Source organism: Petaurus breviceps, unplaced genomic scaffold (assembly GCF_028583685.1).
Source record: "Petaurus breviceps papuanus isolate PSGF00001 unplaced genomic scaffold, PetGlider_PUasm1.0 91133, whole genome shotgun sequence".
Lineage (NCBI taxonomy): Eukaryota > Metazoa > Chordata > Mammalia > Diprotodontia > Petauridae > Petaurus > Petaurus breviceps.
In genome coordinates this window covers 38197644-38220035 of record NW_027187419.1, presented here as the reverse complement: position 1 = coordinate 38220035, position 22392 = coordinate 38197644, and the positions used below count along the sequence as shown (strand labels likewise).

Sequence of the window (22392 nt, the reverse complement as noted above, 5' to 3'; positions counted from 1 at the left end):
GAGTGTCCCCAGGAGGTGGAGCCAGGCTGACAGAGTAGCAGGAAGCAGTAGAGCGAGCTCCCCCTCCTCCCAAAAAAATGCTCTCCTCCAAACAGACCCAGAAAATACACCAGATTGAATTCGATGGGAAAACCCCAGAAAAAGTCACAATGAGTCATTTTTCCAGTCCAGATGTGTAACATGCAGGGAGAGACTATGCACTGGAGTAAAAAGAGGGTCCCAGGCCAATATGGGGCACCTCCAAGCCTATACTTGGACACTACAGTGGGAAAAGGAGACGACTGGCAGCTTTGTTGCTCACTATCCAGTTTCAGGTAGGTGACAAATCCCAAGAGGACTGTGGAAGGGCACAGAGGGGGGTGGGGTAGTAGAGAAGGGAATAACAAAATATTAATCACCTCCTATGTGCCAGGCACTGTGCTAAGAACTTTGCAAATATCTCATTTGATCCTCACACAACCTTAGGAAGGTAGGTGTTATTTTATCTCATTTTAGAGTTAGGAAATGGAGGCAAACAGAGGTTAAGTGACTGACCGAAGGTCACACAGCTAGGACAACTCTGAGGTTAGATTTCAACTCATGTCTTCCAGACATCAGGCCCCTTCTCTATCCACTGCACCACCTAGCTAGGGTGAGTGGCATTGAGTTGGGAGCTATAAAAAGGGTAATTTATGGAGAAGGAGCATCAGAAGCCAATAGCAGCTGTGTGGTTCAGATCCCAGGATAAGAGCAGGATCTCAGTTCTAGCTTCTAACCTAGTCTGAGTCCTGTAGAGAGAGAACCAGAAGAGGAATCCTAGACCAAAGGGAAGCATGCAGTTCTATCACCATCAAAGCTTTCCAGTTGGCTGATGAAGGTTAAGTCTAGCAGGAGTCTACTGTCGCCTAGGCCAAACTCAGGTCAGAAACTTGCAGAACTCAAATCAGGAGGGAAGCAATCAGACTGCCCTGGATCAAACCACTTTGGGAGCACTGAGAACTTACAAACCCCCTGCCTGAGCTGTTCCTGAGATCTTCACATAATATGACTCAATACACCAAGAAAGCAACAACAGAACCAGTCCAGACCTTCCCTGGAGAAATGTGAAGAACCTACCCTTAAAATCAAGTTCAAAGTCAGGAAGGAAGCTGGAAGAATGAGCAAACAAACAAAAAAAGAATTTTTTAAAAATTCTTCATTAAATTTAAATTCTTCATTAAAAGCTATTATGTTGACAAGGATGCTCAAAACACAAACTTAGAAGAGCAGAACTTCCAAAAATCTACACGCAAAACCTCAAAGTAAAACACAACTTGGGCACAAATTCAAGTAAAATTCTTGGGAGAGATAAAGCAAGAAGTTGATTCTTTTCTTAAGTTAAAAAAATTGTTTTATATATAAAACAAGAGCACTAGAGGAAAAATTGGAAAAGAAATGAGAACCATGGAAGAGAGAATTTGAAAAGAAATTAACAGGTTGGCACAAGATGTATAAAACTTTGCCTAAGTAACAAAGTCCATGAAAATTAGAATGGACCAAGTAGGAGCCAATGACTCCAGGAGACAACAAAGTCAAAAGGATGGAGAAAAATAGAAGAAAATCTAAGATATCTCATAGCAATAACAACTGATCTAGAAAACAGATCAAAAAGAGATAATTTAAAACTACCTTAAAGCTATGATGAAACAAACAAGAAAAAAAGTCTATTCTAGACACGATATTTCAAGGGAAAAGGGGAAATTAGAGGAAGGGTAGATTAAGGAAGGAATTAGTCCTAAGCATAAAAAAACACTAAATAAGGATATGTAAAACTATAGCTCTTTTTTTTTTTTGCTTTTTGGAGGGGGGAAGGCAAGGCAATTAGGGTTAAGTGACTTGCCCAAGGTCACATGGCTAGTAAGTGTTAAGTGTCTGAGGCCAGATTTGAACTCAGGTCCTCCTGACTCCAGAACGGGTGCTCTATTCACTGGGGAATTTAGCCATCCCAAACTGTAGCTCTTTTGAAGGTGGAAAAAAAATGGGAATATGAGGGGATGACCAATAAACTGGGGAGTGACTGAATAAGGTATGGTATATAGATGTGATGGAATACTATTGTGATGTGAGAAATGATTAAAGAAATGATGATTTCAGAAAAAAGACATGGGAAGACGTATGAATTGATGCATAGTGAAATGAAGAGCAGAAACAGGAGAACAATTTATAAATGGCAACATTATGGTAAAGACAAACAACTCTGAAAGAATTAGCAACTCTGATCCATGTAACACCTCGCAGCATAGTAGTTGGGGTCCTCACAATTACCTTATTGGGAGGATCAAATGGGGCAAAATTTGTATTGCACTTATCAAATTGCCTGGCACTTAGTAGGTACTATATAAATGCTTATTCCCCCTTTCCCTGCCCCACCCCCTCCTAGTATAATCACTAACTATGATTCTCAAGGACTAATGATGAAACATGCTACCCACCTCCTGATAAGAGATGGGAAGGACTCATAGTGCAGAATGAGACATATGCTTTTTAGATAGGGCCAATACATAAATTTGTTTTGTTGCCTATATATGTTAAGTCATACAGAAAAATTAGCTCTGTCTCTGCTTTTATTTTCTGAGGTTCAGATAATGCATTGTCTTTGATTGATTTAGCTTTGTGCCTAGACTTTTGGGTAGGAAACCTGGATTAATATCCACTAGATATTTTCTATTTATTAAGCATTTCATTGACTGAGCTAAGTACATTCATCTGAACTATTAAGGATACCATTCATCTACTTTAGGCCTCCTAGACTTCCCATTATTATTTATCCAAAGTTCTGTCATTAATTGATATATTCAATCAACCTTTTTTTTTGTAGTGTTTCTTAAAACTCAAATTATTCATTTGCTAATTTAATTAACATTTATAAAATGCTTACTAGATTCAGAGAAAGCAGTTGCCTCCTCAAGCACACTTGGAGTAAACACTGGAAGACTACAGACAAAAACAGAATAATTCCAGCCCTCAAGGAGATTATATTGTATTAGGTGATTGGGCGGTGGGGGGAAAAGGAGGATAGAGAAGAGGAAAGAAAAACAATCACTTAGTACCTACTAGGCACTGTGCTAATAACTTTACAAATGTGGTCTCATTTTATCTTCACAGAAACCTTGTAAAGCAAGTGCTATTATTAGCTCCATTTTTTGTTGAGGAAACTGAGTCAGATAAAGGACACAAAGCTAGAAATTGTCTGAGGTTGGATTTGAACTCAGGTCTTTCTGACTGCAGACCTCTGCTCCATCCGCTATGCCACCTAACTGCCACAGGTAGAAGAATAAGCATTAAAGTGGAATGGAGGGAAGGGAGAGATCAGGTAAGGTGGCACCTAAACTAAGCCTTGATTGAATACAATAATTCTGGGTCCTACTAGTGCCTCTTATTTACACTGTATATATGTCTTTGTTGTTGTTCAATCCTTTGTGGAGTGTGGGTGTTCACAGAGTGCTAACATCTCTGGTGTGAAGGCTTGCCTAGTCCTTTTCAGGACTGCTCATCCACCTTTGGGTCCACCTGTTACCCAACTCTCACCTGGGGTTTGAGGAAGCTGTAACATAAGCAGTGGCCACATCCTTGTAAAATCATCTTACCAGATGGACTAAACCAAGATGAGGGTAACCAAAAGTGAGTTGGGGGGATGTCTACCCCAAGCATGTGAGGACATCCTGCAGTGGTAGATGAGAGCAATTTGTTCCAACAAGCCATGAAGGTGGCTGAAGGAGACACTGAGGAGCACTTAGAGTTTGGTCAGACATCAGAGACACCATGGTCATACTCTGCCTTCTGGGCAATTGCCAGTTTTCTTGTCACTGGAACTTCAGTGACTCCAGAAGAGAGAGTGTGACCAGTGACTTTGTACAACTCTGCCTCACTTAAATCTATTAGTCACAGGTCAAGACATTACCCACAATCCACTATTTTGCTATATAACTACATTATTATTTTACTATTTTACCTACCTGAAAGTCCAGTGGCAATGGACAAGTGGTGAAACAACAGTTACAGATTGTCATAACCCTGCACAGGCAGCTCAGAGCATGGGATCCTCTTCTCACTAGACTGAAGTAGCAGTGGACTTAGGCAGCCCCCTGGGGATCTGAGTAACTTTTTTTTTAAGGACTACTCTGCTCACCTCCTAGCAAGAGGAAGAGGCTATAAAAGGTGCTCTAAAAATTGTTTGCTTCATTCAACTCTGGCCTACTTACCAAAGCAGGTGAGGATCTCACTCTGGGGCAGAAACACACAAAAAAATGTACAAAATTTTTGCAAAGATGATTCCACTCACTGTTGATACATGGAATGTATATGCAAGTTCGTGGACAACATGAAATCTGGCAGGCCTGAAAGACGAAGATCTCTTGTTTCAATAGAACTCAGCAGGTACCTGTATCAGCAATGCCATATTCACAATGCCTATAGAGATTACAAATATGCTGATATAATTATCCATCACAAAATACGTCAGGTTTGCCATTTGGGGAAATAAACTAGAAAATTTATTAAGATACCAAAAGACTGAGTCCCAAAACCAGAAAGTGAAAGCCATCAGAGTAGTTATGACATTGGCACAGGTAGATAAAGTAGAAAGCACCCACATTCTCAAGCCTTTAAAACAGAACAGGCTACCTCAGGCAAAGGTCCTCCTCTCCCCACTCACAGCAACCACCCAGCGTCCTGGAAGCATGCTCCCAGCAGCTCCAGCCCCTGGCAGTCCTCAGCAGGAGTCCTTAGCAGAAAATCCTGCTCCCAGCAGCTCCAGCCCCTGGCGGTGCTCAGCAGGGGTCCTAACTAAAAAAAAAAAAAAAAAAAAAAAGGCAACCGCCGCCAACTGCCAACCGCAGGACCGTTAGCTCGGCTTTTCACTTTCTCTTGCTCTGCTATGTCAGCACGTCCATGGGGCATGGGAGATCTTTAAATCCCATAACCCTTACAGTACCACATCCAAATAGCAGCCTTGAGGGAAACAAGGCTGGCAAATGAAGGCCAACTTAGTTATTGAACTTGGAGTTGTATATACATTATTCTAGAGTGGTGCTGTGATGCGGGATGCCATAAAGCCTCCATAGGTTTCAAAATTAGATTTAATCTAGTCAGTTTATATGCCTTCCAAAAGGAGTGAATGATGGGTTCATGACAATGAGATTGCCACTTGTAGGAAGTGCCATGCCACCGTCGTCAGTGCATATTCTTCCACCATGATGAACCCTGATGAGGTCAAAGAAAAATATTGTGAAGACCTTATCATCAATGTGCCAAAAGAGGACAAGCTTGTAATTCTGGGTGACTTAAATGCCAGAGTAGGCACAGACTATTAGACATAGCAGGGAGTCCTTGGGAGGAATGGAGTAAAAAATGGAAATAGCAACAATCACTTACTATTGAAGACTTATGCCTCTCATGACCTCATCACCAACACTGTCTTCCAAATGCAACAAAATGTCATGGATACACCCTCCTAGCAAGCCCTGGCATTTAATAAATAGACTACATCATTGTAAGAAGAGACAGGTAGGATGTGAGAGTGACAAAGGCAATGTGTAGTGCAGAATGCTGGACTGATCACAGACTTATCCTCTCCAATCTTCAACAAGGAGTAGAAGCCCCCAGGCAAAATGACTGTCAAGAGATAACGTCAACATGTTAGAGCACTTCTCTGTGTGGGAACAGTTTATTGCTGACCTGGAGGGAAAGCTGAACCAGCACACAGTTATCAACAGTGGAGCAGAAAAGGAGTTGGCAATTGTCAGAGACTTCTTGTAGAGTACCTAATTTGCTCATCTGGGCCAAAACACTCAAAAATATTAGGATTGGTTTGACAAAAATAATGGGGAAATTCAGAAGCTGCTAATTGAAAAACAAGAACTCCACAGGGTTTCCCTGTGGAGTTTATTCATCTTTAAGAAAGCAGCATTTAATTCTATCAAAAGTAAAGTGCAACAGCTACATGATTCTGGGCAAGTCACTTAACCCTGATTGCCTCTCATAAACAACAATAAACCCAAAACAAACAAAAGCAAAGTTCTAGCAAAACTTAGAGAGATGCAGAATTCTTGGCTGAATGTTTCTAAGATGCCCTGAAGACCATCTATGGACCAAAGGCCTCTGGTGCATCTCAGCTACTCAGCACTGATGGAGGCACACTGATCAGTAATAAGGACATGATCCTGGAGAGGGTGCTGAACATTTCCATAATGTTCTCAATAGACTGTCATCAACCAATGCTAAAGCCATTGACCTTATACCTCAAGTTGAAGTCAGTCCCTTGATAGACAAATTTCAACTGAAGAAGAGGTTTTGAATGCCATTAAGTTTCATAGCAAAGTGACTGGTGCTGATTCCATCCCAGCAGAGATCTACAAGGAAGGGGCCCATTGCTAATACAGGGGCTGATTGAAATCTTCTGGGTTATGTGCAACTCACAGGAGATCAAGGATGCTTCCATTGTCTATCTCTACAAAAGAAAAGAAAACAGATTGTCTTGTGACAATCATAGTGGGGGTGGGGCAGGGTGTCTTTCTCTTAGTTGCTGCTGGCAAGATTCTTTCCAGGGTCCTCTTTAATAGGCTTCTTTTAACCTAAAAGATGGTCATCCACTCAAGAACCAGTGTGACTCCAGAAAGGGCCAAGGAACAGCTAATATCGTGTTTCCTGCCAGTCAATTCCAGGAGAATGTCAGGGGCAGAATAGAGGTCTGTATGTAACATTCATCAATCTGACCAAGGCCTTTGATACTGTCAATCATGAAGGCTTGTGGAAGACCATGGTGAAATTTGGTTGCCTGGAGATGTACATCAGATGTATTATACTTTGGTTTCATGATGGCAAGCTTAACCAGATTCTGAATAAAGGATGATATTCTCACACTTTCAAAGTCACCAATAGAGAGAAGCAGGACTCTGTGTTTGATATTTTTGACAATGTTGTTGGATTCCTTCACAGAGGACAAAAATGGCATCAAGTCAGCTACCACACTGATGGCAAATTATAACTTTAAAAAGCTACAAGCCAATACTAAAGAGGAGGCAGAGTTGGTACACAACTTTTTGTTCACAGATGATTGTTATTGTGCATACAATACAGTCTCTGAGGATGAGATGCAACAGAGCATGGAACCATTCTCTGCCACTTGTGCTTATTTTGTCCTGACGATTAATACCAAGAAAACACAGGTGCTCCGGTAGCCAGCACCACACCATCCATAGTGGAACTGTGAGTTACAGCAAATGGAGAAGTTTGGAGAAGTTCACCTACCCTGGCAATGTCCTTCTCAGGATATACACATTGCCAGACCTAGCTCAGCTGTTGGGAGATTCGGAAGGAAATTTGGCAGAGAAGAATCTACCAAACTGAAGGTCTATAGAACCATTGTGCTGATTTCATTGTTATATACCTGTGAAACCTGGACAATGTTCCATGCCAGAAAATTGAACCACTTCCATTTGAATTGTCTTGGGTAGATTCTGACGAGATAAGGTAGCTGACACTAAGTCTTCTCTTGGACTGAACTGCTAAGCATTCAAACTCTACTGCTGAGAGCACAATTCCAATGGGATTGTTTGAATGCCAAAAGGATGTTTACCTAAAAGACTATTTTATGAAGAACTTGAGCAAGACAAGGCTCATGGGGAGGTAAAAAAAAGCAATAAGAACACTCTCAAAGTTTTTCTGAAGAACTTCAGTATTAATTGTGAGACATGGGAGATGCTGAAATAGGCCCTCCCAGCATGTTATAACTGTATCAAAGAAGGTACTGTGCACTATGAGCAAAGCAGAATTGAAGTAGCATTAAAGGAAACATGAGATGTGCAAATCTAGGGACATCTCTATCCAAAATGTTCAATGGACTATTTGTACTCAACCTAGGATAGAACCTTCCAAACTCATATTGGATTGATCAGCCACAGTCAAATACACTATGTCTTGATCATGATGTCATTGGTCCTCTTCCAGTACAAAGGATGACTGATATATATCTTTGTTGTTGTTTTTGTTCAGTCATTTTCAGTCATGTCCAACTTGTTATGAGCCCATTTGGGGTCTTCGTGGCTAAGATACTGGAGTGATTTACCATTTCCTTCTTCAAATCATTTTACAGATGAGAAAACTAAGGCAAACAGGGTTGAGTGACTTGCCCGGGGTCACACAGTGTAATGAGAATTTGAAGATCTTCCCTGTCCCTTGGCCCCTTGATAGGCTTAAATGAATCTGAGAACCTTCCCTGATTTGAAAATATACTCTGCCCCCTAATAGGCTGAATGTGGTCACATGGAGCCTGTGGTGGGAAGCTTGTTTTTCAGGAACACCCACACCTTGTTACTTTGTGATTGGGCAGTGGGTCAAGAGGGTTGTGACATTCTCTGACCCAGAAGAAGGCTATATATACCCTGATGTGAGGTTTTGCTTTGGGGCTCACTTTGGAAAGAGTTGTGTGATTTGGCCAGATGAGACTCTGAGCAGACGTTGAGCCTGGCTTTGAAAACCCAGATGTTGGTGCTTCCCTCTCTGCTAACTGACTAGGTATGGATGTAATGGTCAGACAGCTGGAAGCCCTGTCTGCTGAATCGTGTTATTTTCTGTTGTAACTTCTGTTTGTATTCTCTGAAGTTCAGAGTGCTGACTTTTTCCCCTGAACTAAGTAGATGATATATGTTTGATTGGTTAAAGTAAGATTATTAACCCATTTTGAGTTGCTTTCCTTTAGAAAAGCAGATCCAAGAACCTGCTTACTGCTACACACAGCTAGTGTCTGAAGCCATAGTTGAACTCAGGAAGAGGAGTCTTTCTGACTCTAGGCCCATCACTCTGTCCACTGTGCCACCTAGCTGTGGTAATATATATATGCTGCCATGTAGATGCATGACTTGTATCTATATGGCCATATGTACATAGCTTATATGTACATAATTGTTTGTATGTTGAAGTGCTAGACCTAAAGTCAGGAAGACTCATCTTTCTGAGTTCAAATCTGGCCTCAGATCCTTACTAGCTGTGTTACCCTGGGTAAGTCACTTAACTCTGTTTGTCTCGGTTTCCTCATCTGTAAAATGAATTGGAGAAGGAAATAGCAAACCACTCTATTATCTTTGGCAAGAAAACCTCAAATGGAGGTCACAAAGAGTTGGATATAACTGAATGGGCTTTTTAAAAAAGGAATGTTATTTTGTATTTGTAGTGAGCATTGATTGGTAAAAGAGACTGGAAGCAAGAAACTAATTAAGGGCCTATTATATTTGTTCAATTAGGAGTGGATTAGGGGCTGAATTAAAGTGGTAGGCCTAAGAAATGAGAGAAAAGTAGAAAAGTCATTGACGTGAAGGTAGATTTTAGAAGACTGACAAATGACTAAATGTAGAGAATGAGGGAAGAAGAAAGGAGAGTCCCAAAGGGACAAACCTGGGTGATAGGAAGGATGGTGGTACCCTCAACAAAAATAGCAAAGTTTAGAGGAGAGGAAAGTTTAAGAGTATGGAAACATATTGAGGGCCTGACCACCCCCCACCTTTCTCTTTTTAAGCTAAATATCACAATATAATATTATGATACTACTTTAGTATGGAGTCCTTGATCTAATCTGAATATGAAATTCTTATCAATCTTTAATGTCAAGTCCCAATGTCCTATAATGAAACCTTTTAGAATTATTCTGACTAAAGGCCTAGTTTGGTTTCCAAAGGGAAAGAACTAATCATCTCAATTTAAGACTCCTTTCTGAATTCATTAGAGTAATGAACAGAGTAAGAGAAGGAAGTCTTTTCCTAAGGTTTTTAAGTGTAGCTAGGTGGGGCAGTGGAGAGGCAGTCCTGGAGTAAAGAAGATCTGGGTTCAAAAGTGACTTCAAACACTTGCTAGCTGTGTGACCCTGGACAAGTCACTTAACACCACTTGCCTCAGTTTCCTCATCTGTAAAATGAGCCAGCGAAGGAAATGGCAAACCAATTCAGTATATTTGCCAAGAAAACCCAAAATGGTGTCACAGAGACAGACACAACTGAAAACAACTGATCAACAAGAAGTCTGTTAAGAGAGGTATCTCTTGAGTTAACTTTTGACCAAATGGAAAGGAGAATCCTTAAAATATAGGTTCTTAAACCTAAGATCTATAAACTTGTATTTATAATCTTTTCACAACCATATTTCAATATTATTGGTTTTATTGTAATTTGATGTATTTTATTGTATGCATCCCTATCTATTAACAATTCCTGGCGCATAGTACTTAATAAATATTGATTGGTTGACTGATTGAAAAGGAAACCATAGATTTTACCAAACTGCCAAAGTGGTCTTTAATACCAAAAAGTTTAAGAACTGTCTTAGAAGAAGGGGTTAAAGAGGGATCCAATGGCTTTAGGGCCCACCAAAAGTTAAATGACTATTGCTTTGTTTGATGAATCAAAACTGTTAACTGAACTTTCACCTGAACTCAGTACAGCAGCTATGTTTAATTACATTGTGAAATTTTGTCTTTGTTTAGAAATACTATAATTTAAATTTGTCTCTGGTAGGCTTGTGCCCAAAATACAAAGTACTTATTTTCTTTCTTTAGAAGAAAAAATACTTTCACTTCTGGCTCATGGAATTTGACATATCTGTGGGAATTCTAGAAATATGTGTCCAGAAGGTAGTTGATTAATGTGGGACTGGAGTCTAGGATAGAAGCTAGGAATGAATATATGTATTTGTGAGTCATCTACACAGAGATAGTACTTAAAACCATGGGAAGCCAGAGAATATATAGAGAGAAAAGAGAAGAGGACCCAGGACAAAGCCCTTTGGAATAGGAGAAGGGGATGGATGATGATTTAATAAAGGAGATAGAGAAGAAACAGACAGTAGGAGGATCAGAGAGAGCAAATCAGGAGAGATCAGAAGACAAGGGAGGAAAAGGTATATAGTAGCCATCAGAGTAAAAAGCTACAAAGAAGTCAAGAAGGATGTGCCTTTGGATTTGTCAATTAAGAAATAGTGAGAGCATTTTTTCAATAGGGTGAATGTTTAACAACCTGTTTTTTTTTTCAGGGGAAAAAATGTGTACACAAACTTTTAAGTTAAATTGGTCTTACTATCATTTTCTCTATCACTTTCTTGTCTAGAAATCAACAAAACTATAAATCAAGCCATGATGTGTATCCAACATAAATGCTCACATTGAAAATTTAACGGTTGTCTGAGAACCAGTAAGAACTGGCTCCAACATACCCTTGGATGATGGAGTCAGAAGTCAATTAACAAGGGATTCAGAAATGAATGGGTATCTCCTGAGTTGGAAGGGAAGAAATTTTTCTTCCATCATCTTTCCTTTGCTTTCCCTCAGTACAGTCTGTACTGTTCTAGACACAACCCTCCCCACTTATTCTCTTTTTTAAAAAAATCTTTGGATAAGGCAGTAAGAGAGGTCAAGAATTTTCCTTATTACCTTCAAAGAACTGGGAAGGCAAATGGAATGATTTTGGGAGCTGATTGAAGTTGAATGGCACCATGAAGAAACACTTGGCCTTTTTCCTTTTGTTTTTGAAATGGTTAGTGAACTATGTTGCCCTCACATGTTGAGGACCTGTGATTGTGGAGTATTGTTTCACGATAGAGGATATTCTGCTTAGCAGAGTGCTGGGCAAATAGTAAGCGCTTAATAAATTTTTTTTTTCTCCTTTCCTTCCTTCCACATTTAAGGTTAGGTCTTGAGAGGCATAGATTTCAACTTTTCTGTATTTTGAGTAATGTTCCATATCATCTTCCCAGTTCATTTCTAAAGTTAGTGTGGCTTTAATATAATTAATACTACCCATTAAGCCATATGGCATAGCATTTGCAGGATAAGTACCTTCTTGTAGCCATCAGGCATACTGCAACCCTTTGGAAGGCTCTCTCACCCATGTGCCAAAGAGACTCCAACAAGACCACTTGGCCGGTGGCTTGAGTGGGGTGCCACCTGGTGGAAAATTCAGATATTACATTCCCTAACTGTATCCAGTTAAACCAATGACTTTCTTTTTGGTTAAGGAAAACTATATAAGCTGCTATTGCTTCAGTACCCCAAGTGTCACATGATGTACACAGAAGTGCCATAAATATATAATGGGAAGCAGCATTATTATAACTGATGGAAAACAAGACTTGGAGACAAGAAGATTTGGGTTCAAGTCCTGTCTGTGGAGCATTCCAGCTGTGTGACCTCTGGCAAGTCACTTCCTCTAAGTGAGCTAGTCATCTCTTAAAGATCTCAAGTTCTGGGGTGGCTAGGTGGCACAGTGAATAGAGCACCGGCCCTGGAGTCAGGAGGACCTGAGTTCAAATCCGGCCTCAGACACTTAACACAAAAACTATCCATGTGACCCTAGACAAGTCACTTAACCCCAATTGCCCTCCAAAAAGCAAAAAAATATATATATCTCAAGTTACATAATGTTGCTAACCTGCATTAGTGAAAGGAATTCCCTATGCCTGTGAAGTCACAGGTCAATATACACACATACAAATCATTTAATTTTTTTCTTGCATGGAATCTAAATCTGCTACTTTACCCATTGCTCCTAGCTTTGCCTTCTGGAACAGAGAAGAACAAGTCTAATCCCTCTTTCCACATAGCAGTCCTTCAAATGATGCTGCTGCTGCTGATCGTTGACCTTAATATGAGTGTGAAGGGTTTCAAAGCATCATGAAGATGAGGAAACTACATCTGTGGAGGGCATTTGTAGTCTGGAAGTTCCCCATACTGATATAATCAGAGATATGGCCCCCAGAGAAGACTTTCTGGAAGAAATGAAATTTGAGTTGGACTTAAAAAGAGCGTAGGAATTTAGGTTTGAAGTAGGGGTAGTTGATAGGGGAATGAGGGTAAATGTGGATAGCCAGAAGAATATTCTAAGAACAGAGAACAGCATAGGCAAAGGCATGAAGTCAGGAAAGGATAGGACATTCACCAAGGATGATAAGTTGTCCAATTTGCTTAAAGCATGGAGAATATGAAGGGAAATACATATAAGACTAGAAAGAGAAGCTGTTACCAGATTGTGAGGGTCCTTGAATGTTAGACTGGGCAGTTACTATTTCACTACATAGGCAGTAAGGAACCATTAATGGGATGTAATGTCATCCTTTAGGGCTGTCAATGATCAGTCAATGATCCTAGAAACCCAGGGATTTTGAGAAAAGAAGAAATGTGGGCATAAGGAAGGAAGTAACTATAAAGAAGACCAGTCTTACAGATCTGAGATGAAAAGTTTGGAGGAGAAGAAGATCTGTAAGATGAGACCATGCAATAAGTTTGGAAAAATATTTTGAAGCTACAAGGCCTTGTAAGCAAAGATGGGGACTGATCTGTTATTTAGTGGACAATGGGGATTCCCTTGAAGTTTTTGAGGAGAGTTTCAAGATCAGAGCTATTCATTTGGAATCTATTCAGCATGTCCAGGATTATCAGAAAGAAGCAGGAGTTAAGGAGACCAGTTACAACGGTCTGTAGTGGCAACCACAGTGGTATGCCCAGGACGGCTGCTAGCACAGATTCTTAGATCTCCTTTACTAGGAAAGATAGCTGTTTAAGGGGTCAACAATCTTTTAAAATTACATTCACTAGTTCAAAGGAAAAGTCAGCGCCCTAAACTTCAGAGAAAATACAAACATAGAAATAAATATCAACAGACAGGGCTCTGACTGCCTGAATCAACTATACACTTTATATACATCCCTGAATCGAGAGAGCCTTTACATCTGAGTAATTGGGGAACTCTGAACATATGGCCACTCAGAATCTTGACCAAGGAATCATAAAATCCTTCTCATAAGTGAGCCTCCAAAGCAAAATACCAACTCAGAGTATATGTACACTTCTCAGAGCCAGAAGGCATCACAACTCTCATGACTCAGTGCCTAGTTAAAAATTAACAAAAGATGTGAAAGCCTTCCTACATAAAAGATTCCCCTAAGCAAGCTTCCTTTAATGGGCTCCATGTGAGGCCCATTCATGGGCAGTGAAGATCTTAAATCCCATTAACATTACAGGTTCCTAGAATATTCCAGGGGAGATATTATAGTAATTTAAACAAGGATGGCAACAGTGCAAGTGGACAAGATAAACAGATTCCAAAGATACTTTGGTGGTATAATTGACAGAACATGACCACTGATTAAACAAAGTGGGAAGAAAGTATAGGAGAGGGAAGAGTTAAAACTCATGCTAAAGTTGGGTAACTAGGAAAATGACAGTGCCTTTAACAGAAAGAGAGAAGTTTTAAGAAGGAACAGGTTTAAAGGGAAAGATAAAGAAGAGTTAATTTTAGACATTTTTATCTTAAGGTGCTGACAAGACATCGAGCAAGACAAAGGGAGAAGGTGACTGGAAATGGAGGAACAGAGGTTTGAGTGTCATCTGTGTAGAGGTCATAAGTGAAGCCTTAGGAGTAGATGAGACCACTGAAAGAGATTAAAGGAGAGTGAAGATTAAGAAAAATCCACTGCATTTTTTTTTGTCAGTTAGTAGGTCATTGGTGACTTTTAAGAGATCAGTTTCAGGCTAGTGGTGGAGGTGGAAGGCAGAGTATAAGGAGCTGAGGAATGAAAGAGTGGATAGCAGGGAGATAGAGCCAGCAAGTACAGACTATACTTTTTAGAAAGCTCTCATGGAATGAAATGTAATGGAAGCATAAAAGTGAAGCCTATTTTTAAGGATAGTTATTATGTAAGTATGCTCTAGCTTTATGGTATATAATCCTAAGAAGGAGCCAATTCAGAAAGGAAGACTAAAGAGCAGGAGAGGGAAAATGGTGAATGGGGCAAAATCTCTTAGGAGGCGGGAAGGAATGGGATTAAGGAGACAAGTGGCAAGATTAGTCTAGGCAAAAAAAGAGGACAATCTCTTCCAGAACTCAGTATTAGTTCTACTTAGATCATACCCCAAATCTTGTCTCAGGGTGACTAAGGTTGCAACAGTGGGTGGGAGAGAAAATATTAAAATAATTGGGGGGAAAGCCCTGGATTTGGAGCCAGGAGACCTGGTTTCAAATCCTGGACTTCACAGTTACAAGCTGTAACATTGGCAAATCAGTCCTGCTCTCTGAATTTCAGTTTCTCTATTTGCAAAATGGGCATAGTAATATCTATTCTACCTATCTTGAGAAATTGTGAATAAAGTGCTTGGCAAGCATTATAATTCTATAAAATATGATCTTTTCAAAAATCATTTTATTGGCTCATTGGATCATAGACAAAGCTGAAAGGGACCTTAGAGATCATTTAATCCAAATGCCTCTTTTTATATATGAGGAAACTGAGTCTCAGAGGTGCTAGTGGTGGTCTAGAAAAGGTGTTCTATATAAACATGAGCTTTAAGTAACAAATGAAGAAAGAGAAGCATATCATGTGGTACAGGGAAATAATAGCAGACTGATAATCTTTTCTCCTCTTTAATTGAATTGGGGAAGTATGGAAGAAAGTAAAGCCTCCACGGGCAAAGAGATGGAGGGAAAGAGTAGGGAGAAGGAGGGAAGATAGTGTCTTCTGAGAAGAGCCATGTTTTAGTCAAGGTTAGAAGGCAAAAAAAAGAAAGTTTAAAATAGCTTGGACATAAAGATCAATTTGATGGATTCCTATGATGGAAAGAGGATTTAATAGCCACACAGAAGGAAAACAGCTTTGGAGTGAAATATTAGTGATCTGGTAGAAGAGTATAAATTTAAAATGTATAAGAGGACCATGAAAAAACTAGACCTGCATGATAAAGTCTGGATTTATAAAAGAGTAATAATTATACCTTATATTTGCATAGGATATTTACATATACTAACTTATTTGGTGTTTATATGGTGCCCTTTGAGGCAAGTAGAAGGTGCTATTTTTTCTATTTTAGAGGTTAGAAAACCGAGGCACAGAGGAGCAAATGTAGTATAATGGTCAGAATACTAGCCTAAGTGTTGGGAAACCTTGCTTTTAGGCCCAGTTATACCACTAGCTATCTTCATGAGTTTGAACAAATTGTTTAAGGTCTCTGAACTTCCACTTCTTGATCTAGGAAGTGAGGAAGTTAGACAAGATGATTTTTTTTTTTTGCCAGTTTGGAGGGCAATTGGGGTTAAGTAACTTGCCCAAGGTTACACAGCTAGTTTTTTTGTATTAAGTGTCTGAGGCTGGATCCGAACTCAGATTCTCCTGACTCCGGGGCCAGTGCTTTACTCGACAAGACGATTTCTAAGGTCCTTTCCAGTTCTGATTCTGTGGTATATCTAAGAGCACAAAGAGAGCTAAGGATATAGTCAGGACTAGAACCTAGCTCCCCTTACTTCCAAGCCTGGCTTCTTTCTTGCGGATTATAACTTTTAATAAAATTTGCTTTGATATTTTTCTAGTCACAGACATTCTCAATAAAGCCTTCTACCCCAGATCTAGTACACTAATCATCATCACTCTCCAAATGTCTTTCTATTCCTCAGTACCACCATTCTTCTAGCCCTCCAGGTTCACAACTTTGGCATTATGCTCAACAGCTCATTCTCCTTTACCCTACTTAATCAATCAGTACCCAAATCTTGTCATTTCTGTCTTCACAACATGTCTCTCATCCTCCTCTGCTCTTTACTCACATGGCCACCACCCTAGTTTGTGCCTTTATCACCTCTTGCCTTGATTATTGTATTATCCTCCTAAGTGGTCTTCATGCCTCAGGTCTCTCCCTTCTAATCTTCCTCCCTGTAACTGCCAAAGTAATTTTCCTGAATTATTGGTCTGACCATGCCACTCCCTACTTAATAAACTCTCAAAGTTCCCTATTACTTGTAGGATCAAATATAAACTCTTCTGTTTGACATTTAAGCCCTTTACCACCTGATTCCAACTTACCTTTCCAGTCTTCTCATAAACCTTCTCCTTTCCTGAATGTTATAATCCAGTCAAATGGGCTTCTTACTACTGTTCCTCGAACATGACACTCCTTTTGTCTTTGTGCCTTTGAGAAGACTGTCCTCCACACTAGGAGGCACTCCCTTTTCACTTCTTCTAATAATCTGGACACTTTTCAGTCAACTGAAAATCTTATGCAAACAGTGGATTGTAACATATACCACACTTTTCAATGTGGACACTTGATCAGCTTTAGCCCTGCTGAAGCTCAGAATTCCCAAACTTAAGTGGATACCAGACTCAGCCTTTCTGGCAGCAAAGATTAATGGGCATAGTGCCACCATGCTCAGTCTTTTAAAAAATTAGTTTTGGTAAATGTTAAAAAAAAAAACCAATTGTTTTTACGTGCAACCAGGAAATAAAATATATAGGCAATAGGTTATAGAAATCCATCTTGCCCTACAAAACAGTAAGGGGGAAGGAGGAAAGGGAGACAATGGGGGTGATAAAAGAGATGGCAGACTGGGGGAAGGGTAATCAGTATGCTTGCTGTCTTGGGGTGGGGGGTAGGGGAGAGATGGGGAGAAAATGTGGAACTCAAAATCTTGTGGAAATGAATGTTGAAAACTAAAAATAAAAAAAACCAAATAGTTTTGGGATTTTTTTTTAGGGGGGGGGTCAGTCAACCAGCATTTATTAAGTGTTTCCTGTGTATCAGTGTACTGTGGTACAATACCACATGTGTTATGTGCTAAGCTCTGGCTACACAAAGAAAGGTTAAAAAAAGCCCCTGCCCTCAGGGAGCTCTCATTGTAGTGGGGGGAGACATGTAGATGTATGTATAAACAAGATATAAAAAGGATAACGTGGAGATGATCACAGGGGGAAAGTATTGACTTTAAAGGGGGGGGCAGGAAAATGGGATTTGATTTGAGAACTGAAGGAAGCTAGGAGGGAGAGACAAGGAGGGAGAAGATTGCAAACACTCAAGAGCCAGAGCAAAAGGTACAGAGTCAAGAGATGGAGCTGGGGCCCAAGCTAAACAGTCAGCTAGAGGTTTCAAGTTGCTTCAGGGCCCCAGGGCTGCTGTTGGATCAGGAATTAACTTGAATCAACTTGCTCTGCCTGTCTGTAGGGAACTGCAGGGAAGGGGATTGGTCTCCCTCAATATTAAGCTATTACCTTTGGCATGAAGAATGCAAGCTGGCATATGTCTCATTTGTATATTTTAGTCCATGGGTTGGAAGGTAGTATATAGTACACTGAGCCTGGCCCTTTCATTTTGCATATGAGGAAACTGAGGCTGAAAAGTTGTACAGCCCTGCCTGATGACACTATCACAACCCTATTATTTGCATAAGACTTTCCAGCTGAAATGTCTACAATGACTTTTATCTAGCAAGACTTGACCACATAGACAGAGGCTCCGGTGGGCTAACTCACTGGTAAAACCATTCTGCAGGCCCAGAAAGGAGCACTCTTTTTAACACAGGTGGCCATAGAGGGGAGAAAAAGAAAGAGTTAAAAGGTAACATTAGGGGCGGCCAGTTAGCACAGCAAGTAAGAGCACCGGCTGCAGTGTTGGGATGACCTGGGGATCAAATCCGGGCTCAGATACTTAGCACCACACCCAGAAATAACTGGCCGTGTAACCTTGAGCAAGTTACTTAACCCTGATTGCTTAAAAAAAAAAAAAGGTAACGTTAACAGGTAGATAAATAATGTGGATCAAAAAATAGTGTTTGTAGGCTTTCAGTTTCACTTATATCTCCAGTCATGGTCATGATACAGAATGTTTAATTAAACAGATGTAAGCTAAATTTATACAGTACAAATTTTTCCTGCTCCTGTGAAATCCATATAATTGAGGTTTCACTGCTACTCTTCCTATCTTAAGACAGCAGAAACAGAGAAGATATGCAAGCTGATAAACAGCATTCTCTTTTCCAAATACAGGATCTATGTTTCGATGAGAAAGGACTTGCCCAGGACCATGCACGTGATAAGGATTTCAGGGACTTAACCTAGAGAGAAATGCCTGAGAAAGCCATTTAACCATCCTCTTTCTTGCTTTCTTGGTGAATTTGCCCTGCTTTCCCTTTGGTTGTACATGTGTGGCCTTGGAAAAGTCATTTAAACCTCTGTGAGACTCAGTTTCCTAATGTGTAAAATTAAGTAGGTGGTTACTGAGGGGTATCATGGTATAGTAGATAGATTGCTGGACCTACCATCAGGGTTCAAATGCCTTAGTCATTGTGTGACTCTGGGCACATCCCTTAACCTCTCTGAGTTTCCAGTTCCTTATCTGTAAAATGAGGGGATTAGGCTAAGTAGCCTCTAAGGGTCTCTTCCACCTCTAAATCTGTGATCTAGAACTCATCTTTAATGCCCCTTCTAGTTCCAAACCCTATAATCCTAAGAAATGAGTGAAATAAAATCTTGGTTACAAGTAAAAATTAGAAATTTAGATCTGAAGTAGCTTAACCCCAAAGACTGAAAGAGAACTAAAATGGCTTCTCAAAAATTAATTAGAGGTTGAAAGCAAAGGGTCAAGTCTAATTGTTTTTGTTTTTGCTTTCACTTTTCACTTTAAGCAGCCAGAAGCTTGTTAAGGCCTAATACCCTAGCATTTCATATAGCCACTTAGGCATCTGAAACAAGCAGGGGGGATGTTTAGCCCATCAGGAGCTCTGAATAAAGTGAAATGTGGCTTCCAAATTTATTGTGTGATCTAAGATGGTCTAAGTTGGGGGTCAGACATTTGAAGGAAAAACAGATGCTTCAACATGATATCTCAGAGAGGGGAGGGGAGGGGAGCATGTTTGGTACTTTGCAATTTTCTTTGTGAGACAAAGAGACTGGATACATTAACATATTTACATATTAACATTATCCTCACAATGAGATGCCTATTTGGACCCCACATCAGGCCAAACAATAGACTTGAGCAAGTGCCAGACCTCACTGTATCTCAAATTTGGATGAAAGGAAGCTGGAATGGTCAGGGTTTTGGTTTAGATTCTTTTAGCAAAATGAGTTCAAAAACACAAGATTCACCTTCCTGTCCCTCTTGTGCCCCCTTCTACCTCTGGGGGGCTAGAACCAATTGGTTCCTTTTTCTCTTTGGTGAGCATGATTCTGCCCTTGGGAATGCAGCAGCCCTTGCTCAGTTACTATGGGAACCTTATTGGCATGGCAACAAGGCTGCCATGTGAGAGGCAGTAGCTGTGTGAACAGTGAGGTGGGGGGGTTGGGAGAGCAGCAGAGTGGAGGAGGGAAGCTGCCATCCAGCTGAGGAAAAAGGAAGAGGAGAGATGGCCAGCTGGTCCCTTATCTCTCTGGATGGCCCCTATGAGGAGCCCTGGTGAGTTCAACTCTGTGAAAACCTCTCCCAGCTCTTTCCCCAGGATGGAATCAGCCCACGGCAGGAATATAGACCAATGGTCATTTTTGGTTTATCCCCCCATGCTAAGTCACTGGGAAGGGCACAACAACAGTGGGAAAGCTTTGTTAGGCTAGCAACAGAGGCTTGGGGCTATGAGTGAAAAAGGACTGAGGAAATGTGGGTGGATTTTGACATTAAGTTTAAATTATCAAAACCAGATAATTTAATCCTTTTTGTTTGGTTGTCTATACTTTTTGAAACCAAAGTCTAGGGTTGAGAATGAAGTACCTTGACAAAAACTGATAAACACCTGAAACAAAATAGTAAATCTTTAAAGCAGGATAGAGTGAGGCTGAAGGAGTAGCCAGAGGTACTGAGGAGAAAGCCAGTCAGGGCAGCTGATAAATAATGCGAGTGATTAGCAAAGCAGGTAGAGGCATCCTTCTTCATGTCTGCTACCATCCTTAGAATTTATGCGCTGACTCAACTCCTCTGGGAGACAGGGAGGTGAGGAAGCTCCCACTACCTCTGGATCCAAAGTACTCACCTTGATGTGCCTCATTTGGAAGGCTGTATTGGAAATGAATAGCTTTAAAATATCATAGAATATTAGAACTACCAAAGAGCTTATAGATCATCTTGACTTACTGATGAGGAAAATGAGGCTTAGAAAGGTTGATCTGTCCAAGATCACATAGGAGCAGAAGAGATACTTGAGCCCTCCTGTCCTGACTCCCAGTTCATTGATTTTTTTCCATTCTGTCATTGCTTCTTGGGGCCATACCAAATTTTGTTGTAGAAATAGATTTTGGAAGTATAGAGCCCAGAGTAAGCAACTGTCTGCCAAGTCACAGGGTTCTTTCTAATGCAGTTGGTTAAGGGGCTGCAGTATGACTAAGTTAAAACTGTACTAGGTTTGGCGGCAAAGGCCCTAGGCATAAGTCCTATCTCTGCCACTTAACATTTGTATGATTTGGGTAAAGTCCTTTACTGCTCTAGGCTTCAGACTCCTCAGTTTCAAAATGATGGCATTGGGCAGGTGTAATGGGAATGTAAATTTATGTTGTTGCCATCTTTCTAAGATTGTATTGTGTAAGATCTTCCCGGCCCCTAGGTTAAGTGCACCTGGAGCCTGTGATGGGAGGCTTGTTTTTCAGGAGATACTTTGTGATTGAGCAGTGGGTCAAGAGGGTTGTTACATTCTCTGAGCCTGGAGAAGGCTATATATACCCTGATGTGAGGCATTGTTTGGGGGCTCACTTTGACAAGTGTTGTTTGATTTGACCAAAGGAGACTCTGGGCAGCCATTGAGAGCCCCCCCAGCTTTGAAAAACCCAGATGTTGATACTGCCCTCTCTGGTAACTGACTAGGTATGGATGTAATGGTTGGACATATGGAGACCTATCTGCTTGATCTGTTTATTTCTCTGTCTTCTTGTAATTTCTGCTTGTAACCTCTGTATACTTTGAAGTTCAGAGTGATGACTTTCTCCCTGAACTAGGTAAATGATATGTTTGATTGATTAAAGCAAGATTGTTAACCCATTTTGAGTTGCTTTTCTTTAGAAAAGCAGATCTAAGAACCTGTGTTGGCAGCCACGTTGGGGATGCTGGGGTGCTTGCTGCTACAATAGGCAACTTCTAAGGTCCTTTCCACCTCGAAATCTATGATTCCAAGGAAATGACAAATATGAAAAAGATTCCAAGTTCAAATATAAGCAGGTTCTGGGTTCTTAGAGAATACACCAGACAGACTACAATGAACTTTGAGAAACTTTTTATGGAAATGTATTGTCACCTTGATGTGTGTGATGTAATCTGCTGAATGGGTAAAAGTATGCTGGTTTTGTGGATAGAATTACTTTTTGATTTTCATAACAGCTTGTGTGTGTGTGTGTGTGTGTGTGTGTGTGTGTGTGTGTGTGAAAGTTTTAGACTAGACCTATAATTTCATTGGCTTAGGAAACTATCATTGTAGATAAGCATTTGCTCTGCAACTTGAAAATCTTAGAGAATTGTCTAAGGTACAGAGGTTAATCGACTTAGACATATTAGAGGCAGGACTGGAGCCCTTCTCACTGTCCTATGCTTCCCTTCCATGCTTATTTTTTAAATTATTTTATTCTTAATCAATAAGCATTTATTGTCTCTTCTTCACATCA

General features: G+C 40.4%; 1 protein-coding gene across 1 annotated transcript in view; it reads left to right on the top strand.

The window, feature by feature from the left end:
• The first annotated feature begins 82 nt into the window (after positions 1-82).
• Positions 83-22392, top strand: part of FEZ1 (fasciculation and elongation protein zeta 1) — a 95280-nt gene continuing 72970 nt past the window's right edge. Inside the window, exon 1 of the mRNA XM_069080526.1 lies at positions 83-314. Within this exon, the coding sequence (XP_068936627.1) occupies positions 230-314 (85 nt within the window). The 5' untranslated portion in view covers positions 83-229. The remainder of the gene's footprint in view (positions 315-22392) is intronic.